The sequence below is a fragment of the Rhopalosiphum maidis genome, chromosome 3 (assembly GCF_003676215.2).
Source record: "Rhopalosiphum maidis isolate BTI-1 chromosome 3, ASM367621v3, whole genome shotgun sequence".
Lineage (NCBI taxonomy): Eukaryota > Metazoa > Arthropoda > Insecta > Hemiptera > Aphididae > Rhopalosiphum > Rhopalosiphum maidis.
The window spans coordinates 53,961,807-53,982,710 of NC_040879.1; the positions used below are offsets into that span (position 1 = coordinate 53,961,807).

General features: G+C 29.0%; 2 protein-coding genes and 3 pseudogenes across 2 annotated transcripts; 4 read left to right on the forward strand and 1 right to left on the reverse strand.

The window, feature by feature from the left end:
* The first annotated feature begins 878 nt into the window (after positions 1–878).
* LOC113557554 lies at positions 879–3,237 on the forward strand (annotated as a pseudogene).
* Positions 3,238–4,243: 1,006 nt separating this feature from the next.
* Positions 4,244–6,602, reverse strand: LOC113557553 (annotated as a pseudogene).
* Positions 6,603–9,388: 2,786 nt separating this feature from the next.
* On the forward strand, positions 9,389–14,035 carry LOC113557552 (52 kDa repressor of the inhibitor of the protein kinase-like). The gene is made up of 6 exons (XM_026963133.1): positions 9,389–9,487; positions 11,064–11,229; positions 11,542–12,428; positions 12,525–13,164; positions 13,249–13,438; positions 13,990–14,035. Exons 1-6 carry the CDS (start codon positions 9,389–9,391, stop codon positions 14,033–14,035), a joined length of 2,028 nt encoding a protein of 675 aa, XP_026818934.1.
* Positions 14,036–14,163: 128 nt separating this feature from the next.
* On the forward strand, positions 14,164–14,591 carry LOC113557550 (annotated as a pseudogene).
* A 4,617-nt stretch (positions 14,592–19,208) lies between these two features.
* LOC113557549 (general transcription factor II-I repeat domain-containing protein 2-like) lies at positions 19,209–20,501 on the forward strand. Its single transcript, XM_026963130.1, has 2 exons — positions 19,209–19,677; positions 20,017–20,501. The coding sequence occupies exons 1-2, from the start codon at positions 19,209–19,211 to the stop codon at positions 20,499–20,501; spliced, it is 954 nt and encodes a 317-aa protein (XP_026818931.1).
* Positions 20,502–20,904: the final 403 nt, after the last annotated feature.

Here is a 20,904-nt window from a genome sequence, read left to right on the forward strand (position 1 = left end):
AAAACTTAAAAAGTTTAGACCAGCGGAGTAGTGGAAAAATATTTTGCGTGGTGACCCAGTACCACTCCACTCTGCTAGTAAAATTTTAAGATACGTATAACTCATATACTAAAGGTCCTAAATTCGATTTTAATGTATCAAAATACTCAGAAAATTATTCTGCTTTGGAATATGAAATTAAAACTCTATGTTGTCATCTAAGAAAGTAAAAAATTTAAAAAATACAAAGAAAAAAAATATTTAAAAATTTAATATTTTAATAAAAACATAGTTTTTTTAACGACTTGAAACTATGTAAAAACTGTTTATTTAATATATAAAGGTAAGTTTAGGATCGAGTCTTTCTGATGTTTAGTAATAGACCACATTAATTTATATGCATTTAATAATAACGGTGATTTAAATAATATATTAGTACCATTCATGAATGTTCTCATTTGACCTGATGGCCCCTTAACCAATTGATACTGTTTGTTACCAAGTAAAATAGTACCGCCTTCAGCTCCCCGAAGAGAACTGTTGGCCAAGTATTTGTTATTCTGAATTGCTGACTTGAATGACACAAATGCTGGTGTTCTCGTTGTAGTTTCTGACGATGATGCTGTTACTTGAACCACATTATTCTTGAAAATAGCTGGCTTTACAACAACGAATTTTTTGGTGGTATCACTTTAGGAATAGAAGATTCAGAAGAAACTTTCGTTTGTAATGAAGAAGAGAATGATTCATAGTAAGTATGTAATGATGGTTTCGGCATAGTCGAATATTTTTATAACTGACGCCTGGTGGATAACACGATTGCTAACCGACCGGATGACGGCGACAACACACGAATTCTCCTGGCAGTCCTGACGACGCACTGCAGTTCTGGCTCACCCATGTGTGATGGACCACGAATGGAACTCACGGCCAGAGGTCCCGATGACGAGCGGTTGCAGATTTCGGCGATAGCAACAGCGGAATCACACCGATCAGAGATTATCGAACGAACACTGGTTCGGAAATGGTCGAGTTGGGCAAAATAACGCCGTGAAGCTGCCGCTGCGGGAGAACGGCGTACGTGGTATGCCAAGAGGATGAACGCGATAACACTACGGGTGTCGTCAAATAATAGCGACACAAACGAAACGGGTTTTGACACTAAACCAGTCGCACGACTGAGCAAGAGGGAGCACACACAAGTGTGTTGTGAAGTGAAAGAGAGCGCCCGTGTGATCCGTCAGCGTGTGTGTTTGGGCGGGGATTCGATAGTGGCGACGACAGACGGCAGTTGTTGCGTCTGGACGACATCCCTTCAGATCGCCACCCCGGTCAGACTGTTACGCTGAAGTTCCCGCAAACTGTCGTCTGATCAGTGATCACGGAACTTCTTCAAGTCGTTGGCGACCCGATACGTTGTGGTGTCGTTTTCGTTTGTGTTTTTTTTTCGACCGACAGCTTACCGAATTGACGTTAACATTAAAAAAAATTATATTTCTTGTTTGGATATATATGACAACTCGATCATTTAACGTTTGCATCACTGCCAAGACAATATCGTTACAATTCTAATTATAAATGTATATATGTAATTTTTTTTAAACGGTTTTTTTTTGTTCCGATTTCCAATGCCACACCAAACGAAGATGAAGAATTTCGACAACTCGCATCGCAAGTACAATGGATAGGTGATGCTCAGAACGAGGATGCATATGTATACTAAAAGATATGTCGATAATTTGGTATACAGGGCCATTGTATGCAAATCTGTAGTTCAATGTAAACAACTAACCGAAGAAGACATACAAAATCTTAAAGTTAGCTTACTTAAAAATAAAGGATGATACACTCAAAAACAATAATGTATCCAAAGAAAATAATGTATCTGAAGACAATAATCTATCTAAAGACAATAATCTATCCAAAGACAATAATCTATCTAAAGAAAGCAGTACATCTAAATGCGATGAAAGTGCTAAAAAAAACCGAAGGTGGATACAAATGGAATAGATGTTTTGAAGTTAGTATAATTTAGAGAAGGCGAAACTGATAAATTTAAATCACAATTCAAGTCTTCATTATCACCCAATAAGAAAATCGCTTCTACCAGTAATAATAAAGTACCTATGAAAATTGATGGCAAAGAATCTACAACATCCGCAAATTCTTCAGCTAATTCTGTAAAATGGCTTCAGGTCGTTGATTTTAAGAAAATGATAGATGAGGATAAGCATACACGGCACATAAACGATTTTTTGGATATAAAGCCCAAAAGTATAACAAACAGCGCCAAAAAGTCAGTACTTTCTGTTAAACCATCTACTAGTGGATCTAAACCCACGCAGAATACCAAACAAGTGGTAGTTTAACGACTTGGAAAAAAGTTCAGTTAAGGAGGGATGTGACAGAAATTCAAAAAGTATATAGGAAATACTTTAGCAAATCCATACAAGCACCATTGTGATTATTGCCAATATACTTAACATTATTTGAATGTTTAATAAACATCACAAAGCATGGTTGGATGAATCTTTTAAGAAAAAATCTGAAGCTGAAAAACTCAAAGAAAGATGTGATACCAACCGATTACACAGCAGACATAAAAATATTCTAGAAGCAAAATTGAAGACCAGTTTTTTACTAGTCGTAACATCTTTTGATGAACTTGATTTTGAACTGGCATTTAAAATTTTTTTTTTTTTTTGAGTAAATTAACTGTACTTAGAGATTTAGATCAGCCATAATTCAGAAAAGGCAGCATCTTCAAAAATCTGGTTCTTTTATTACGGAATAGCTTAAAAACGATGTTCCAGTCAAAGTCAGGACTGTATCGATTTAATAAGTCTAATTGAAGATAGTCGAGATCTTGACCCCGGAATCACTGATCGCATGGCGTTGTTTTTTGTATCAACAGTAAACAGCCGGGATTATTTTCAAAATGTTATTGGTTTCGTTCCCAGTAACGAAACCAATGAAGATCCAGAAATATTAATCGATAATGCTACTCTTCAATGTTGCAAGAATTCAAAGTTTTAAGATCCATCAACTGTACAACGATCCGTGGACAACACCAAAAAAACACCAGTGACAGAAACTATTAAAAATCGTACCACCCCGGATGAAACAATTCAACGTTCAGTGCTTGCCAAAAATCTTAATGAAACATTCCAACAAATTCCTGTGATAAATACTAAAAAGGACCAAACCATTGGTAATGCCGCAGTAGAAGCAGATCACTCAACGCATGCTGAGACGTGAAATCACATTTCTACGTTTTGGAAAATATTAACATCCAACATTGAAAAATATACGAATATGCCGAAACCACCACCACATACTTTCTATGAATCATTCTCTTCATTACAAACGAAAGTGTTTTCTGAACCTTTTATTCCTACGTTGTTGTAAAGCCAGCTATTTCCAAAAATAATTGGTAACAAACAGTATCAATTGGTTATTTTCTATATAATAAAAAAAAATTATTCTTCAAAGTTATGGTTGTAATGTGTACCCTCGACGTTTACGAACGTCGGGGCATCCTCATGAGGTTTTTAAGATGTTGTAAAATTATTATTGTTATAATTATATTAACAGTATATGTCGCTAATATTATCCAAAGTATTTCTTTAAGTCCGAGTTTTATACCGCTGGGTAAAAAGTAAAAAAAATAAAAATATGTAAAGATAAAAAATATTTAAAAATAACATTTTTTAATAGAAACGTAGTCTTTTTAATAACTTGAAACTATGTGAAAAATGTTTTCAAAAACATGAATACTTTTTGGAATAATGAGTGTTTTATGATAAAATAATCAACCCGTACATATAATGGAAAGTTTAGGTTCGAGACTTTCTGATGTTTACTAATCGTTCACATTCATTTATATGCTTATCATACCAATCGCGTCGTTGGCAATTATGGTAACAGTATTTCATTGTTGTACAACTACTGCACATTATTGTTGCAGAATTGTTACAGTTTCTTGCATAGTATTTAGAAATAACGATCAAAGGTGATTTAAATAATAGATTAGTACCATTCATGAATGCTCTCATTTGACCTGATGGCCCTTAACCTGTTACTTGAACCAAATTATTTTTGGAAGTAGCTGGCTTTACAACAACGTAGGAATAAAAGGTTCAGAAAACACTTTCGTTTGTAATGAAGAGAATGATTCATAGAAAGTATGTGGTGGTGGTTTCGGCATAGTCGTATATTTTTCAATGTTGGATGTTAATATTTTCCAAAACGTAGAAATGTGATTTCACGTCTCAGCATGCGTTGAGTGATCTGCTTCTACTGCGGCATTACCAATGGTTTGGTCCTTTTTAGTATTTATCACAGGAATTTGTTGGAATGTTTCATTAAGATTTTTGGCAAGCACTGAACGTTGAATTGTTTCATCCGGGGTGGTACGATTTTTAATAGTTTCTGTCACTGGTGTTTTTTTGGTGTTGTCCACGGATCGTTGTACAGTTGATGGATCTTAAAACTTTGAATTCTTGCAACATTGAAGAGTAGCATTATCGATTAATATTTCTGGATCTTCATTGGTTTCGTTACTGGGAACGAAACCAATAACATTTTGAAAATAATCCCGGCTGTTTACTGTTGATACAAAAAACAACGCCATGCGATCAGTGATTCCGGGGTCAAGATCTCGACTATCTTCAATTAGACTTATTAAATCGATACAGTCCTGACTTTGACTGGAACATCGTTTTTAAGCTATTCCGTAATAAAAGAACCAGATTTTTGAAGATGCTGCCTTTTCTGAATTATGGCTGATCTAAATCTCTAAGTACAGTTAATTTACTCAAAAAAAAAAAAAAATTTTAAATGCCAGTTCAAAATCAAGTTCATCAAAAGATGTTACGACTAGTAAAAAACTGGTCTTCAATTTTGCTTCTAGAATATTTTTATGTCTGCTGTGTAATCGGTTGGTATCACATCTTTCTTTGAGTTTTTCAGCTTCAGATTTTTTCTTAAAAGATTCATCCAACCATGCTTTGTGATGTTTATTAAACATTCAAATAATGTTAAGTATATTGGCAATAATCACAATGGTGCTTGTATGGATTTGCTAAAGTATTTCCTATATACTTTTTGAATTTCTGTCACATCCCTCCTTAACTGAACTTTTTTCCAAGTCGTTAAACTACCACTTGTTTGGTATTCTGCGTGGGTTTAGATCCACTAGTAGATGGTTTAACAGAAAGTACTGACTTTTTGGCGCTGTTTGTTATACTTTTGGGCTTTATATCCAAAAAATCGTTTATGTGCCGTGTATGCTTATCCTCATCTATCATTTTCTTAAAATCAACGACCTGAAGCCATTTTACAGAATTAGCTGAAGAATTTGCGGATGTTGTAGATTCTTTGCCATCAATTTTCATAGGTACTTTATTATTACTGGTAGAAGCGATTTTCTTATTGGGTGATAATGAAGACTTGAATTGTGATTTAAATTTATCAGTTTCGCCTTCTCTAAATTATACTAACTTCAAAACATCTATTCCATTTGTATCCACCTTCGGTTTTTTTTAGCACTTTCATCGCATTTAGATGTACTGCTTTCTTTAGATAGATTATTGTCTTTGGATAGATTATTGTCTTTAGATAGATTATTGTCTTCAGATACATTATTTTCTTTGGATACATTATTGTTTTTGAGTGTATCATCCTTTATTTTTAAGTAAGCTAACTTTAAGATTTTGTATGTCTTCTTCGGTTAGTTGTTTACATTGAACTACAGATTTGCATACAATGGCCCTGTATACCAAATTATCGACATATCTTTTAGTATACATATGCATCCTCGTTCTGAGCATCACCTATCCATTGTACTTGCGATGCGAGTTGTCGAAATTCTTCATCTTCGTTTGGTGTGGCATTGGAAATCGGAACAAAAAAAAACCGTTTAAAAAAAATTACATATATACATTTATAATTAGAATTGTAACGATATTGTCTTGGCAGTGATGCAAACGTTAAATGATCGAGTTGTCATATATATCCAAACAAGAAATATAATTTTTTTTAATGTTAACGTCAATTCGGTAAGCTGTCGGTCGAAAAAAAAACACAAACGAAAACGACACCACAACGTATCGGGTCGCCAACGACTTGAAGAAGTTCCGTGATCACTGATCAGACGACAGTTTGCGGGAACTTCAGCGTAACAGTCTGACCGGGGTGGCGATCTGAAGGGATGTCGTCCAGACGCAACAACTGCCGTCTGTCGTCGCCACTATCGAATCCCCGCCCAAACACACACGCTGACGGATCACACGGGCGCTCTCTTTCACTTCACAACACACTTGTGTGTGCTCCCTCTTGCTCAGTCGTGCGACTGGTTTAGTGTCAAAACCCGTTTCGTTTGTGTCGCTATTATTTGACGACACCCGTAGTGTTATCGCGTTCATCCTCTTGGCATACCACGTACGCCGTTCTCCCGCAGCGGCAGCTTCACGGCGTTATTTTGCCCAACTCGACCATTTCCGAACCAGTGTTCGTTCGATAATCTCTGATCGGTGTGATTCCGCTGTTGCTATCGCCGAAATCTGCAACCGCTCGTCATCGGGACCTCTGGCCGTGAGTTCCATTCGTGGTCCATCACACATGGGTGAGCCAGAACTGCAGTGCGTCGTCAGGACTGCCAGGAGAATTCGTGTGTTGTCGCCGTCATCCGGTCGGTTAGCAATCGTGTTATCCACCAGGCGTCAGTTATCACCACCGCGGTTATCAGATAATATATTATTATTTTTTATTTTTTTTGTTATTTATATTTTTTATTTGTTCACTCTTTTGTGCCATATAGTATATAAATGTATTGTTAGGGATGATCATCCAACATAATATTGTTAGAAAATTTGTTTTAATTGTTTGACAATAATTAAACCTATTTTATTTTTTTGACCAGAACAATTTGTTGTGTTATTTATTTACTATAATGGATAAGACATCATTACTCTACTCCGTCAGAACTCATATGGATATATTATAGGTATAATTAAATATTAATAAATAAATCATATTAGTAAAATACATTTTTTTTAAGTTTTTAGCACATATTTTGGTACTTACTATAAACCAGGGCTTGGAACCAAAATTAAAAATACCGGTATTTTAATCGAAACAGTACCGTAACCCTTTTCGGATTTTCTTAGGAGCCGAAACCGATATTTGTCGACGGCAATTTTTTCGGTTTTTTACGGTTCCAAATATTTCAGTTAAATATTAAACTATTTTATATATTTAGGTAATAAATAATATTTTTCAATTCATTAAATTCTGGTGATGTTGTAAATGTATGCGTGTATTTATGATTTTATATTTCTATAATTTAACGGTTTCAGCAAAATATAAAATATGAGTAGTTACCAAAATGTATAAGTATAAATTATTAACTAATGATTATTATTGTTATTCGTCGCCTCACCGGTTTGTTTGTAAAATTCTATGACATAACCTCTATAATATTATTACTTTTTGTACCGTTTGATAATAAGTTAATTGACTAATAGCATATAATAATAATAGTTAACAACATAAAATTCCGGTAAAACGTACATGTCCCCAACCCCACTTATTCAAAATGTTGACATTTTTATTAAGTCAACATTTAGCAGTCATTTAGCAACAATTTGCAAGCATATTTTCAAAATTTGCAAGTCTATTTTTAATCGAAAAAAATAAAAAACTTAGGGACACATGTCCCACCCATATCATTCAAATCACATTTTCAAATTTTTCTTGAACCATCATTTAGCAGCCAATTAGCAACGTTTTGCATGATAATCGTCGAAATTTGCAAACCAATATTTCGTTGGTAAAAAACGTTTTCGAAATTCGCGCATGTCTCCAGCCCCACCCCGTACCCAAATATTGCGATTTTCGACCTGAGATTCATGTCAACATTTTTAACCAAATAATATTTTCATTTCATGGTCGTATTTTACTCCAGTTATTAATTGTTTTATTTAATAAGGCATCATTTTTTTTATTTATTCAATTAAGAATAATTTATCAAACATAGATTATTATCTAATTAGAATAAATAAACTGTTTAAATCTAGAAAAGTTAAATAAAAAATTCCAAATTTAATAAAAATCCTAAATTAATAAAAAAAATCTATAATACATAAAAAAAAAATCTTTATTGATCAAAAAAACCAAAGCTTAGCAAGTTAATGATTTTTTTTTTTAACTCAGTTAAGTTAAACATGTTTAGGTTCAATTAAATTCAGAGTTAAGTTAATAGACGTGTTAATATATCAATTAAGTTTAAAGTTAAGTTAAGTTATTAAGTTAAAATTAACTTAACTTTATTAACTCGTTAGTGCACAGCTTTGTAAAAGACCTAAATTTATAAAACTGAAATATTTATAAAAAAAACTGATTAAGTAGATTAAAATAAAACGTTAAAAAAATGCTAAATTAATAAAAAAATCATATATAAATAAATATTATTTTTATGAATAAAAAGCTTCAATAATTAAAATATAATATATAATTATTGATTAAAAATTCCAATTAAATAGAAATACTTATTTCCATAAAAAATATCCTACTTTAACCAAAAAATGTTGATACTAGTTATCAGCTACTTATTTGCTTGAATTCGCAATGGAATTTTTAGAATTCTAATGACGTTGGTTTCCCCGAGATTATTATACAAGAGGATTTTTATGAAAATTAGTATTTTCTATTTAATTGGAATTTTTTAATCACAAAAAAATATTTTTTATAATTTTACACTTTTTATTTATTTGAACTTTTTATGAAAGTTTGGGGTCAACTTCACGACGTATAAATCTCAGGTATGTTTCTCAGGTCGAAAATCGCAATATTTGGGTACGGGGTGGGGCTGGAGACATGCGCGAATTTCGAAAACGTTTTTTACCGACGATATATTGCTTTGTAAATTTCGACGATTATCATGCAAAACGTTGCTAATTGGCTGCTAAATGATGGTTCAAGAAAAATTTGAAAATGTGATTTGAATGATATGGGTGGGACATGTGTCCCTAAGTTTTTTATTTTTTTCGATTAAAAAATAGACTTGCAAATTTTGAAAATATGCTTGCATATTGTTGCTAAATGACTGCTAAATGTTGACTTAATAAAAACGTCAAAATTTCGAATAGCTGGGGTTGGGGACATGTACGTTTCACTAAACACAAATTTGTGATTTTACGGAGATAAAACATGTGTGTATGACGTCTTCTATAATAAAATATAGAGAACACACTAGTAAACTATATATATGTTATAGCTAATATTTAGTAGTGGTCGTATCCTATAAGAATTTATATTGTTATAAATATTGTGAGTTTTGTGACTAGTCTAGTCTATGCAGTTGCACTAGTTAAATCCAATACACAGCACTTAAAAAAAAAAAATAGCAATGAGACGATTATCAGAATCGACAATTTACATGTATTTTACATACGATACAAACAGTAAAACATCTGTATGCAAACACTGCAGTGATCATCAAGCGAAAGTAAGTTTATTAAGTTCATTTATTTTTCATTTTATTAATAAACGTAAATATAACTTTAATTTTATCTTTAATTGCTGGAGTATATATTAATACATAATATGTATCTAGTATAAAAATTGTACATTTCATTTTAGCTTGCTGTTGCTGTTTTAATTTAAAAAAATTCTCATTTGAAACTTTGAAAAGTACCAAGGTAATAGGTAACTATATTTTATTGAAAAATGAACATTATATACAATATATTTCTTAAACAATATAAATCATGGTTTTATATGATAATTTTGACCAATCTTACAAATTCATATTTTTAACTGCTTATAAAACATTCAATTTTTAATGTCTTGAAACCTTGATTACCAGATTAAGAAAATGATTCTTATTTACTATTATTAACTTTCATATATTTGATTTAAGCTGATACTTCATCAATACTATAAAACATGCTTTTATATGTTAATTTTGACGAAAACCTTATATGTTTCAGTATGAAAAAGTTTAAAAAATTCTAATTTATACTTTTTTTCCTACCATCCAACAGCTCTTATAATATGAACCATTCTTACTTATTATCAAATACAATGCATTTGGAACCAAATTAATTTGTAATATAATTCATAGTCATAGGCGTGCGCAGACTTTGACCGCAGGGGGGCCCTTAAAAGATTCTTGTACTAATGAATACTATGAATACTAGTATAGTTAAATATTTCATTGTTAATTTTAAAAAACATTTATTTAATTCAATATCCAAGTATAAAAATAAATACAAATAAAATATAAAGGTATTAAAATATATAAAAATAATACATAATTATAATAAAAATGAATAATAATAACAATAATTTGATAGAATATAGTAATACATAAATATCTATAAAAAATAGTGAAAAAACGTAAATAAAGAAGTTGATAGATACACTGTGTTAACAAAAATAGACCGCTAGCTGATATCAGATAAATGTTTAAGCTAAGTTAAAAAAAATAGCTGTACGACGATGTGTACCTATAGTATATCGAATCAGGAGTTGTCCATTTAAACTGTGTAAAATCCAGTTAAATTTTTTATACAACATAACTAATTTTCTAATGCATCAATTAACTCCTAGTAAACACCAAGAAATCAGAAATATTGTGTAGAACGTGTTTTTGTAAAAATCATCAAAATTGTACGTTTAGAAATTAAGATATACATGAGAAGTGGGATATTTTTCAGTATTTGAATTATATCTAAGAATAAATATTTCATTCAGATTATTTTCGGGCCCCGACGTATGGCACAGTCCCCGTTATCGTAATAATTGAAATAGATATCTATACATATAATATTTCACTATTCATCAGATTACAATTTAAATTATACAACAACAACAATATCTGATTTTCTTCGTATTGTGTACAAGTGTACAAAAAATAGTTTCAGTATTGAACTAGCTGTTCTATGTCGTGGTTACCTATATTTATGTTAAATTATTTCTTAATGGTTATATTAACGGTATAATAATATATTATATAATATTAACGGTATATTTCTAAACCTATAATGGACAAATTTGTTATAAAAAAAAAAATTAAGTAGCATGAAACCCGTGAAAGTGTCACATCAACAGAAGAAGTGGATACTTTAACTCCAAGTTTGTCGTTCAATAGTTTATTGACTTCTGCTTCGACGAGCTCAATAGAATCGCAACGTATTATTAATGATAATAATGATACTACTACTTCATCGGAAAGTTATGATATTGGTAACTATATAGACCACATATATTCTATTAATGATTTTACTAAATTTATGATTCTTAAAAATCACTGGGTCCCTCCAAAACATTATATATTTCCTTTTTCTGTACATAACTAACGCAATAGAGAAGAAAAGCGACGTCCTAATCATCAGCATTTATCTAATTATTCTTGGTTAGTTTATTCCGATGTGAAAAAAGGACTTTTTTGCAAAAATTGCGCCATTTTTACTAATGATATTCTAGTAGGTGGTCAAAAAACAATATCTGTTAAAAAATTGGTGACAGAACCCCTTATAAAATTTGCTAATTTATTAGGAAAACATGGAGACTTAGACTGCCATTCTCAAACTCAGTATCATAAGTTGGCAATAGTTAAAAGTGAATCATTTATTCAAGTATATAAAAATCCATCTTATGATATTCGGAATCAGGTTGAAACTTCACGTAAACAACAGGCTATTGAAAATAGAGAAAGACTTGTTCCAATAATAAAAACTTTAATTTTACATGGACAACAGAATATACCTATAAGAGGCCATCGTGATGATGGTTCATTACTTAATACAAATAATAGTCCTGTTGCAACTGAAGGAAATTTTCGTTCATTACTAAGATTCCGAATAGATAGTGGGGATAAAGTTTTGGAAAATCATTTAATGACAGCTAAAAATAATGCTACTTATATTAGTAAAACATCAACAAATGAGTTAATAAATCATTGTGGTAATGAAGTTCTTTTTATTTTATTAAATAGAATACATAAGGCAAAATATTACTGTGTTTTATTTGATGAAACAACTGATGTATCTCACATATCCCAACTTAGTATATCAATTAGATATATTTATGAAAATACAGTCAGAGAAGATTTTATTGGTTTTGTTGATCTTCATAAGGACAATTATAGTGCAGATGCTCTTGATTTTGATACAGATAATGAAAGTAACACATTAGATTTACAACAGTCAGAACCAACTATTACAGGAGAAATACTTGGTTCAACAGTTGTAAAAAAGTTGAAAAGTGTGGGACTAGATTTAAAATTATGTGTAGGAATCGGTTGTGATGGTTGCAGTGTTAATATGTCGACAATATGTGGAGCAGCAATTACTATACAAAAATCTGCCAAGAATGCTTTAATATGTCCGTGTTTAAATCATTCATTGAATAATAATTTATCTAGATCAAATAAGATTCAAAGTGTAAGAAACGCTATTGGAACTATACAAGAAATAATAAAGTTTTTCAATGTTTCAGCTAAAAGAAATTTTATTTTAAAAAAACATTTAGGGTATCAGCTGACTAGTCACTGCATAACTCACTGGATTGAGAGGCATGATTCTGTATTACAATTTATAAATGACCTTCCAATTATATTGAAAAGTTTAACTGAAATTTCTACATGGTATGATATATCTACTTCATCAAAAGCCAATTCATTGTGTAAAACTATACAAGACAGTGAATTTGTTATGTGTATTTTCTCTTTAAACGACATAATGTGTCTAACACGACCTTTAAGTATATTACTCCAAACTAAAAATTTAGACCTTTTTTCTGCTACTACTAAAATAAAAGAACTTAGAGAAGTACTAAGTACAAAACGAAACGATGCAAATCAGTGCTTTAATATTATATATAATAATGTTGTTGAAATGATGTCAAAATTAGGCACTGAACTAAAACTTCCAAGGACTACTAAAAGGCAGACTTACAGAAATAATATTGAAGTCAACCCAGAAGACAGTCAAGGTTACTGGAGAATATCAATTTATATTCCTATTTTAGATGAAGTAATAAAAGATTTTGATAATAGGTTTTCTAGTGATAATATGCAATGCTTTAATCTTAATTTTTTGATGCCATTGAATCTCATGAAATGTTTCAAAAACACTGAACAGTTAAATCAATCAATTAAAGACATTTCTAATCAATATAGTGAGTTATTTGGTGAATCTATATTTTCTATTGAACAAAAACTAAAAGGAGAATTAAATCTATTTGAAAATAAATTAAAATCAGATACTGACCTCACAACTATAACATCAGCTATAACATTTCTAGACAAGCTTGATTGTGACTATTTTCCAGTATTTTCTTTATTTATTAAAATTCTAATCACTCTCCCAATATCTATTGCTACAGCAGAAAGAAGCTTTTCTTCTCTACGTTTACTAAAAACATGGTTAAGATCTAGAATGAGCGAAGAAAGGTTAACTGTTCTAGCTTTGTTATACATTCACAAAAATATTGATATTCATAATAATATTGAGAATATCATTAATAGATTTGCTAATGATAAAAATAGAAAATTGGACTTTATTTTGTAATTTTATTAACTGTACAATGATTATTTTATAATATTAAGCACCTATATATGAAGTTATAATAACAGTAACAACTATTTTGTTTTCTGTTTTGTTTTATTGATTATTTAATATAAAATAAAGTTTTATACCTACTTGAATTAAACTGTGATTAATTTTATTTGAACGTAAGTTAGTTCAAAATGATAAATTGGTAACAAATTTATATATAATAGTAAGTATGTGGTACCTATTTAAAGTATATTAATACTTAAATTAATTATTGCTTAAGTAAAGTATTTATTTTATCATAAATAGTAATTATGATTCATTATTTTTATATACCTACTTCTTATCCCTACCTATCTTTATTACATTTTTAGATATAAATAAAATCATAAACATATTTGGGAAAATACTTTTAATTTTACATAAATATAATTTTTAACTTACATAGAAAGTTTGACGAAAAATCGGAAGACCAATGTAATTGGTCCACATAAATGTCTACAAAATGTGCGCCCCCCCCCCCACAGAAAATTCCTGGATCCGCCCCTGATAAATATATTATAGTAATAAATAATATGACATTGTATTCTGTGTTATTAGCGTTTAGCTACCCTTTTTAAAAATGGCGACCACCGATTTCGTGGCTTCAAATCTCCCCAAACTTTGGATTCGAAAAATTAATTCACTTCTTACAATACCTAAAAACGTAATGGAAGCTCTTTCGATGTGCAATGATTTGTACCCAAATATTTTCAAGCTTCTACAAATTCTGGCCACATTGCCTGTTTTACTGCCACAGCTGAAAGATCTTTCTCGACATTAAAACGAATAAAAATATACCTACGGCACTCAATGTCTGAGGTAAATATTTTTTATTTCCCCGAAAAATATAATTCTTAATTAAACGTTCTAAATCTTGAATTGCATTTTGTTTCAGAAAAGACTAATGGCCTTTCCATGTTATCGATTCACCGAGATTTAGATTGTCAGACCGATGAAATTATTGATGAATTGGCAAAGAAAAAAACAAAACTAGATTCTATAATATAATTTGTGATTTTTAATTTTAATTCTAATATAACTATAGTTAATATAAAAATAGGTTGAATTGAGTTTAAGTATTTTATACTTTCTAATTTATAAATTATTTCATTATGATATGACATCCCCCCTTTAAAAAAAATTTGTAAATACTAACTGTCACCGATAAAAATTTTTATTGAAGTTTACCGTTATCCGCGTCGGCAACTCGACCGTTACTAATTTATTATTTTTTACTCTTTCTGAAATTATTACATTTATATGATATGAGCGCATATCATTACACACGCTAAATGAAAATCTAGTAAAAAATAACTATTTTTTTAACTGTGAAAAACTAAATAATTTTTTTTAAATTTTTAATCTCTTTTAATCAATTTTGTATCTACTTGATATTCCCTTTTTAATGAGCTACCAACCATCTTTTTAGCTATAAAAGATTTGGAGAAAAGTTAAAAAAAACCAATTTTGGGACTGTTTACACCGACGTTTTTGTGGATTCAAATTGTTATACCGCTTGGGTGTGATATTGGATCTCTCTCATTAATATTTTATGTTAAGGCTAGCTTAATTGTCTACCTACTCGTTACAACTGAGTTACAATTTTATCATTTTCCTATTTAACAAAAATTCTTGAAGTTTTAAAAATTCAGACTTTTTTCATTTCAATTACCATACTTACTTGATTAAAAATCAAGAAAATAATAAACAATAAACAATTTAATAAGTTTGGTATATGTAAAGTAAATATTAATATAATACTAAGTTATAATAAAATTGGATTGCATATTTATTATTTTGTATTTACATTTGTACATTTTGTATTATACAGTGCATTTTATATAATTTACTAGAAATTATTTCTCACATTATTTTTTTTTTATATTATTTCTTATGTAATAATTTGTTTTATATACATTTACCTTTAACTATATTTCTTTTAATAGCTATAATATAGCTTATAGGTAATATAAATATTTTAAATTTTATTAATAAAAATATGTTTTCACATGTTCATATTCATGAAGCTTTAGTTTTCTTTGTCAGAACATTTTTGATTACAAATACGACATTTTTAAATGTCGCCAGATGACCACCACTGGTAAATTGGTAATGATCAAATTGATCACAAGTTGCATTACAAAATTCATAATCAAATGGTTGTTTGACTACACACATTTCATGTAATGCTTTTATATCATTTTCGTAAATTATACCTGTAATTTTTTTAGGTATTATTTTACTATTATTGTCAGTAGTTACATTGAATTCATTTGGTCCAGAGGATATTATGTTTGTTTGATTCCTACAAGTTCTCAGATTATCATTAATATTATATTGTTGATTATCAGTCTTTCCAATTCCATCTCTTATTTGCTTCAGCTTAAAGAAATAAAGTTTTGTCTTAAAAATTGATCCATCTTCACTTGACGCATGTTTGATTAAATTTGACTGACCATGAACATTTTTCATATGTGTATTAAAAGAAGAATAACATGTATAATTTTTACAACAGATGTCACAATATTTTTTTTTTGCGTTTAGTGTGTTTTTGTGATTTTTCTAATCCATTTTATGTTAAATAAAATTAGTATTCATATTTATTTAAGGGTAAAATTATTATCAACTGATAAATGTCTGGTTATTAAAAAATCGGGTAAATACTTCTAGAAGTGAAAATTGAAAAAAAAATGTTCTTTTTTGATGGTTTTTAGTTTTACTATCACATAGAAATCTTCACTTTTTCATTCAAATTTGAGAAAATATTAGTGTTCGGTGTGTTCATAAAAATATTATGATATTCAGTCAACCTGTCAACAATTGAAAAAAAACTATTTATATTATATTGATTATTGTGACATTAAGTTAACAAAATAATATTAATATATTACTATAACTTATAAAGCAAATATTATATTTTAAAAGGAAATCTATTTTAATACATTTTTATATTTGTTTAAAAATGTTAAAGGTATACTTTATACCATAACAAATTAATGACTATGTGTGTATGTGTGTGTGTGTGTATGGTAGAAAATTGGTTATAATCGATATTTTAGAGGGGAGGTTTTGGGTATATGTGGATGTACAGACTGCAGATAAACTGCAAGTTCGCCAAGAATCTAGTCATACATACATGTCTTAACTGAAAAGAAATACGAGACTCCGCAGCTTTAAATAACAAAGAACTTAAAGTATAGATTAACAGATTTCTGTAAAGTATACATAAAACTATAAAATTAATATTTGTTTTCTTAAACAATCACCCATATGTTGCTTGTATATTGCTGATGCATACACAATTACTGTTACTACTACTTTTTTTACCATAATTTAAAATAATTATGTAGTTATTAAATATGATTTATAAGTTTATAACCATATTTTGTGTGTGTATTTTTATTGATTTTAAATTTTAATGAAAAATAAATATTTTTTGATCATTGAGTAAAAAAAATACACGAAAATTTGTAAAATCATAAAGTACAACAATTTAATGATTGAAATTTAAACATTAGCTAGTTATCATTCAGTTAATTTTAGTTTTAGAGCCTTAGTTAAGAGATAAAAATAATTTAAAAATTTAATCTATCCAAATTAATTTATTTGGTTTTAAAAACACCTGTTGCTATTTAAAAAAAATCAAATTGTATTGTAATACAAGAAATATAAATTTAAAAATTTATTTTTTTATTCCCTATCTCCTACAGAAAACCTGATATTCATTTGAAGTCACCTAACTGAAATATTTAATGTTTCCTAAGAAAACACACTATTTAGTCTTTAACATAGAACATACTAAGATGTAATTATTACAATATAAGCATTATTGTATACAGTTGGCAGACAGATACCACCAACTATAATTTAAAACTCATTAAATATGTATTAAAAACGTCAAGCTCATATTTAACAAACACAATCATAAAAATTAGCAACATAAACTATAAAAATTACACAAAGAAACTAAGTCATTGAGAGACTAGATGTAACTAATATTTAAAAACATTCAGTGTCCTATAGAGATAACTGTTAATAGGTAATTATTTCCAATTAATTGCTATCTAAAGTGCATACACAATTTAAGAATCATGTGATATTTTGTATTAGAATGTTTAAGTTTTAAACAAAAATAGTTTTTTAGATGTTTACATATGTTTTTATACAGAGATAAATGTTTAATACTAAAAAAGTGTTATTGCATATTAAGACTTCAAACAATTAATATTAATAAATATATTAAATAAAAATTTTAAATTCATTGCTAAATAGAGGTATTATATATTTTTCCCATAACACCAGAAGGGACAAAGAATAAAGTAACTATTAACAAAAGTTTTATTATACCTAAGTTATATAATTAGCTACATCTTCAAATTCAAAGTTGGACCAGACGATTATGTTTCAAAAATATAGATATAATATGTAGGAAGTAGGTATTTATTATATATTTATTTAAATGAAATATCTATACCTAATTCTTAATTGTTTACCTGCTTATGAATTAGCATTGATAGCAGTACCAACTAAAGGATTTGATTCTTCATCATTAAATAAACATTTTCCATTGATCCTTGACCACAATATGTTCATTGTTTTCCTGTTAATAAAAAAAAAACAATTCTATGAAACCTTTAGTCTAAAAATGTAGTAAGAAATAATATGAAATATGATAAATACTGGCTCGTCATTATATAATTGCAGCACACATAACTGCGCCAGACGGTGAAAAAAATTGATCACAATAAAATGTTCCGTTTTTTAAATATTTTTTTTCTTCAACTATAAACATTTATAAAATATCGTCATTATTTCAGTTTAAAAAAAAAAATCACAAAAATTGGACAATTTTAACTTAAACAAATCATAAATTAAATTTTAATGGAAACATTACTCTAATTATAAATTACAAGGTTAAATTTACCTAATTACCTTTGATTTATTAATTAATAATATTTTTTTTTATAGTAAACGAAAATGTACAACTATACATATATTATATAGTAAAAGTGACAATATTAATTGGTTTATTATATAGTGATTATCAACTGATAATATTAGCTATAGTCGATCATTATCAGAAATTCAAAACATTAAGCATGTTTCTGTTTTTTATCGACGACTAACATTAACGTAAACAAGAGAAAGGTAATTGGTAAATTACTAAAATTTGTAAACAATTATTTAATACAATTTATAATATATATATATATATATTATAGTGGTTATATTTTTTTTGGATGTGCACTACTTCATTAAAAACCTACGAGCCGCCACTGAGAACAATACATAAAACAATAATTTAATTTTATGTCAATAGTGCGTTTTAAAAAAATATTAAGTAAATAGTTCGTTGGTGTAACGTACAGTTTGTAAAAACTATTAAAATGTATTCCAAAATAAAAAAAAGGGTGAGTAGGTGGGTATTACTCCGCTGTATAGTAGAGGTGGAGAGTAGGTCACTATAATGCATTATACACCCATGAGTGTATAGTGTATTTGAATACAATGATAGGTATCTGAGGTATTATTGTATAGTATAAAATATCACTTTCAAGACGTACCGTGACACGTCGTATAGCTGACACTGATAGTGTTATTCGTGAAACATTGCAAACTATAATGATGAATTGCGCATATTTTTCAATAGCATTATACGAAAGTACTGATGTTTCAGATGTTAGTCAACTTTTAATATTTGTTAGAGTTATTTCTCCACAATTTGAAATGTATGAAGAACTTTTAGAATTGTGTTCCTTGCATGAATCAACCAAAGGAATTGATATTTTTAATGCTGTAAAAAATGCAATTGAACCATTTGGAGGTTTCAAAAAAATGTCATCGGTTGTGACTGATGGTGCAAAATCTATGGTTGGCAAAAATATTGGTTTTGTTGGATTATTGCGCAAATCTGATATTAATGTTCCTGCAATACATTGCATTATTCATCAAGAAGCGTTGTGTGGTAAAATAATGAAACTTGATAACATTATGAATACAGTATTTAAAATTACTAATATAATTAGAGGAGGCAACCGTAGTTTGAACCACCGTAATTTTATTAAATATTTAGAAGAACTTGATTGTGAATATGGTGATTTATTATTGCACACAGATGTACGCTGGTTAAGTCGAGGAAAGTGTCTCGAACGTTTTTTTGATTTGAGAAAAGAAATATTAAATTTTCTTAAAACAAATATTACAACTGATACCACTTATTTTGAAAATCAATTAGTTGATAAACAATTTCTATGTTCATTAGCATTTTTAACGGATATTTCTCAACATTTAAATAAACTAAATTTACAACTACAAGGTAGAAAACAAACAATATCTCAAATAATAGGCTTTTTAGATGGATTCAGAAAAAAATTGGAACTGTTTAAAAATGTATTTGTTGAAAATAAATTAATAAATTTTCCGTGTTGTGAAGTTATAAAACAAGAATTTGATAATGAATTTAATTTTGAACATTGCATTACCCACATTGATGAATTAATTGTAGAGTTCAAAAGACGATTTGAAGAAATTGAATTTATGCGTCCTCAAATAAATTTATTTAATAATCCTATGGCAGTTGAAATTGAAAAGCATGATCCTTCACTTCAATTAGAATTATGTGAGTTACAAACAGATCCATTTTTATCTGCAAAAGAGATTGATGTGTCATTTTGGAAAACATTACCAGTTGAAAAATATCCAATTCTAAGAGATTTCGCATTAAAAATGTCATCTATGTTTGGAACCACATACATATGCGAATGTACATTTTCGAACTTGAAACATATTAAATCGAAGGAAAGAAATCGTTTAACAGATGAAACCTTGGGACATTTACTAAGAGTTTCAACTACAGAAATAGAAGTGGATTTTACTAAATTGTCTATTGAAAAACCTCATCCTCAAGTATCACATTAAATAATAATTGTAAATATAAATAAATAAAGATAAAAAATAAAATTTTAATTTTTTTTTTGCTTTCTCCTATGCACTGCGGCCCGCTAGATTTTAAAGTATTTAAAAGTGGCCCGCTAGTTACTTTGAGTTGCCCATCCCTGTTGTATACGAAAAACGATTCTGAACTGAGATAATTCGTCAGTCGGGGATAATTAGTAGGATATATTATATTATTATAGCTATATTTAAATTGTAATATATCATCGTTATTTTACGCGATTTCAAAAAAAAATAAATTACATAAACTCATAAAATTGTTTCTACATTGACGTTAGAATTTTTTTACCAAAAATTATATGAATCTTCACTTCAAAATTGGTTGCAAATTTTCGCGACAGACATATTATTTCGTAAACATTTAATC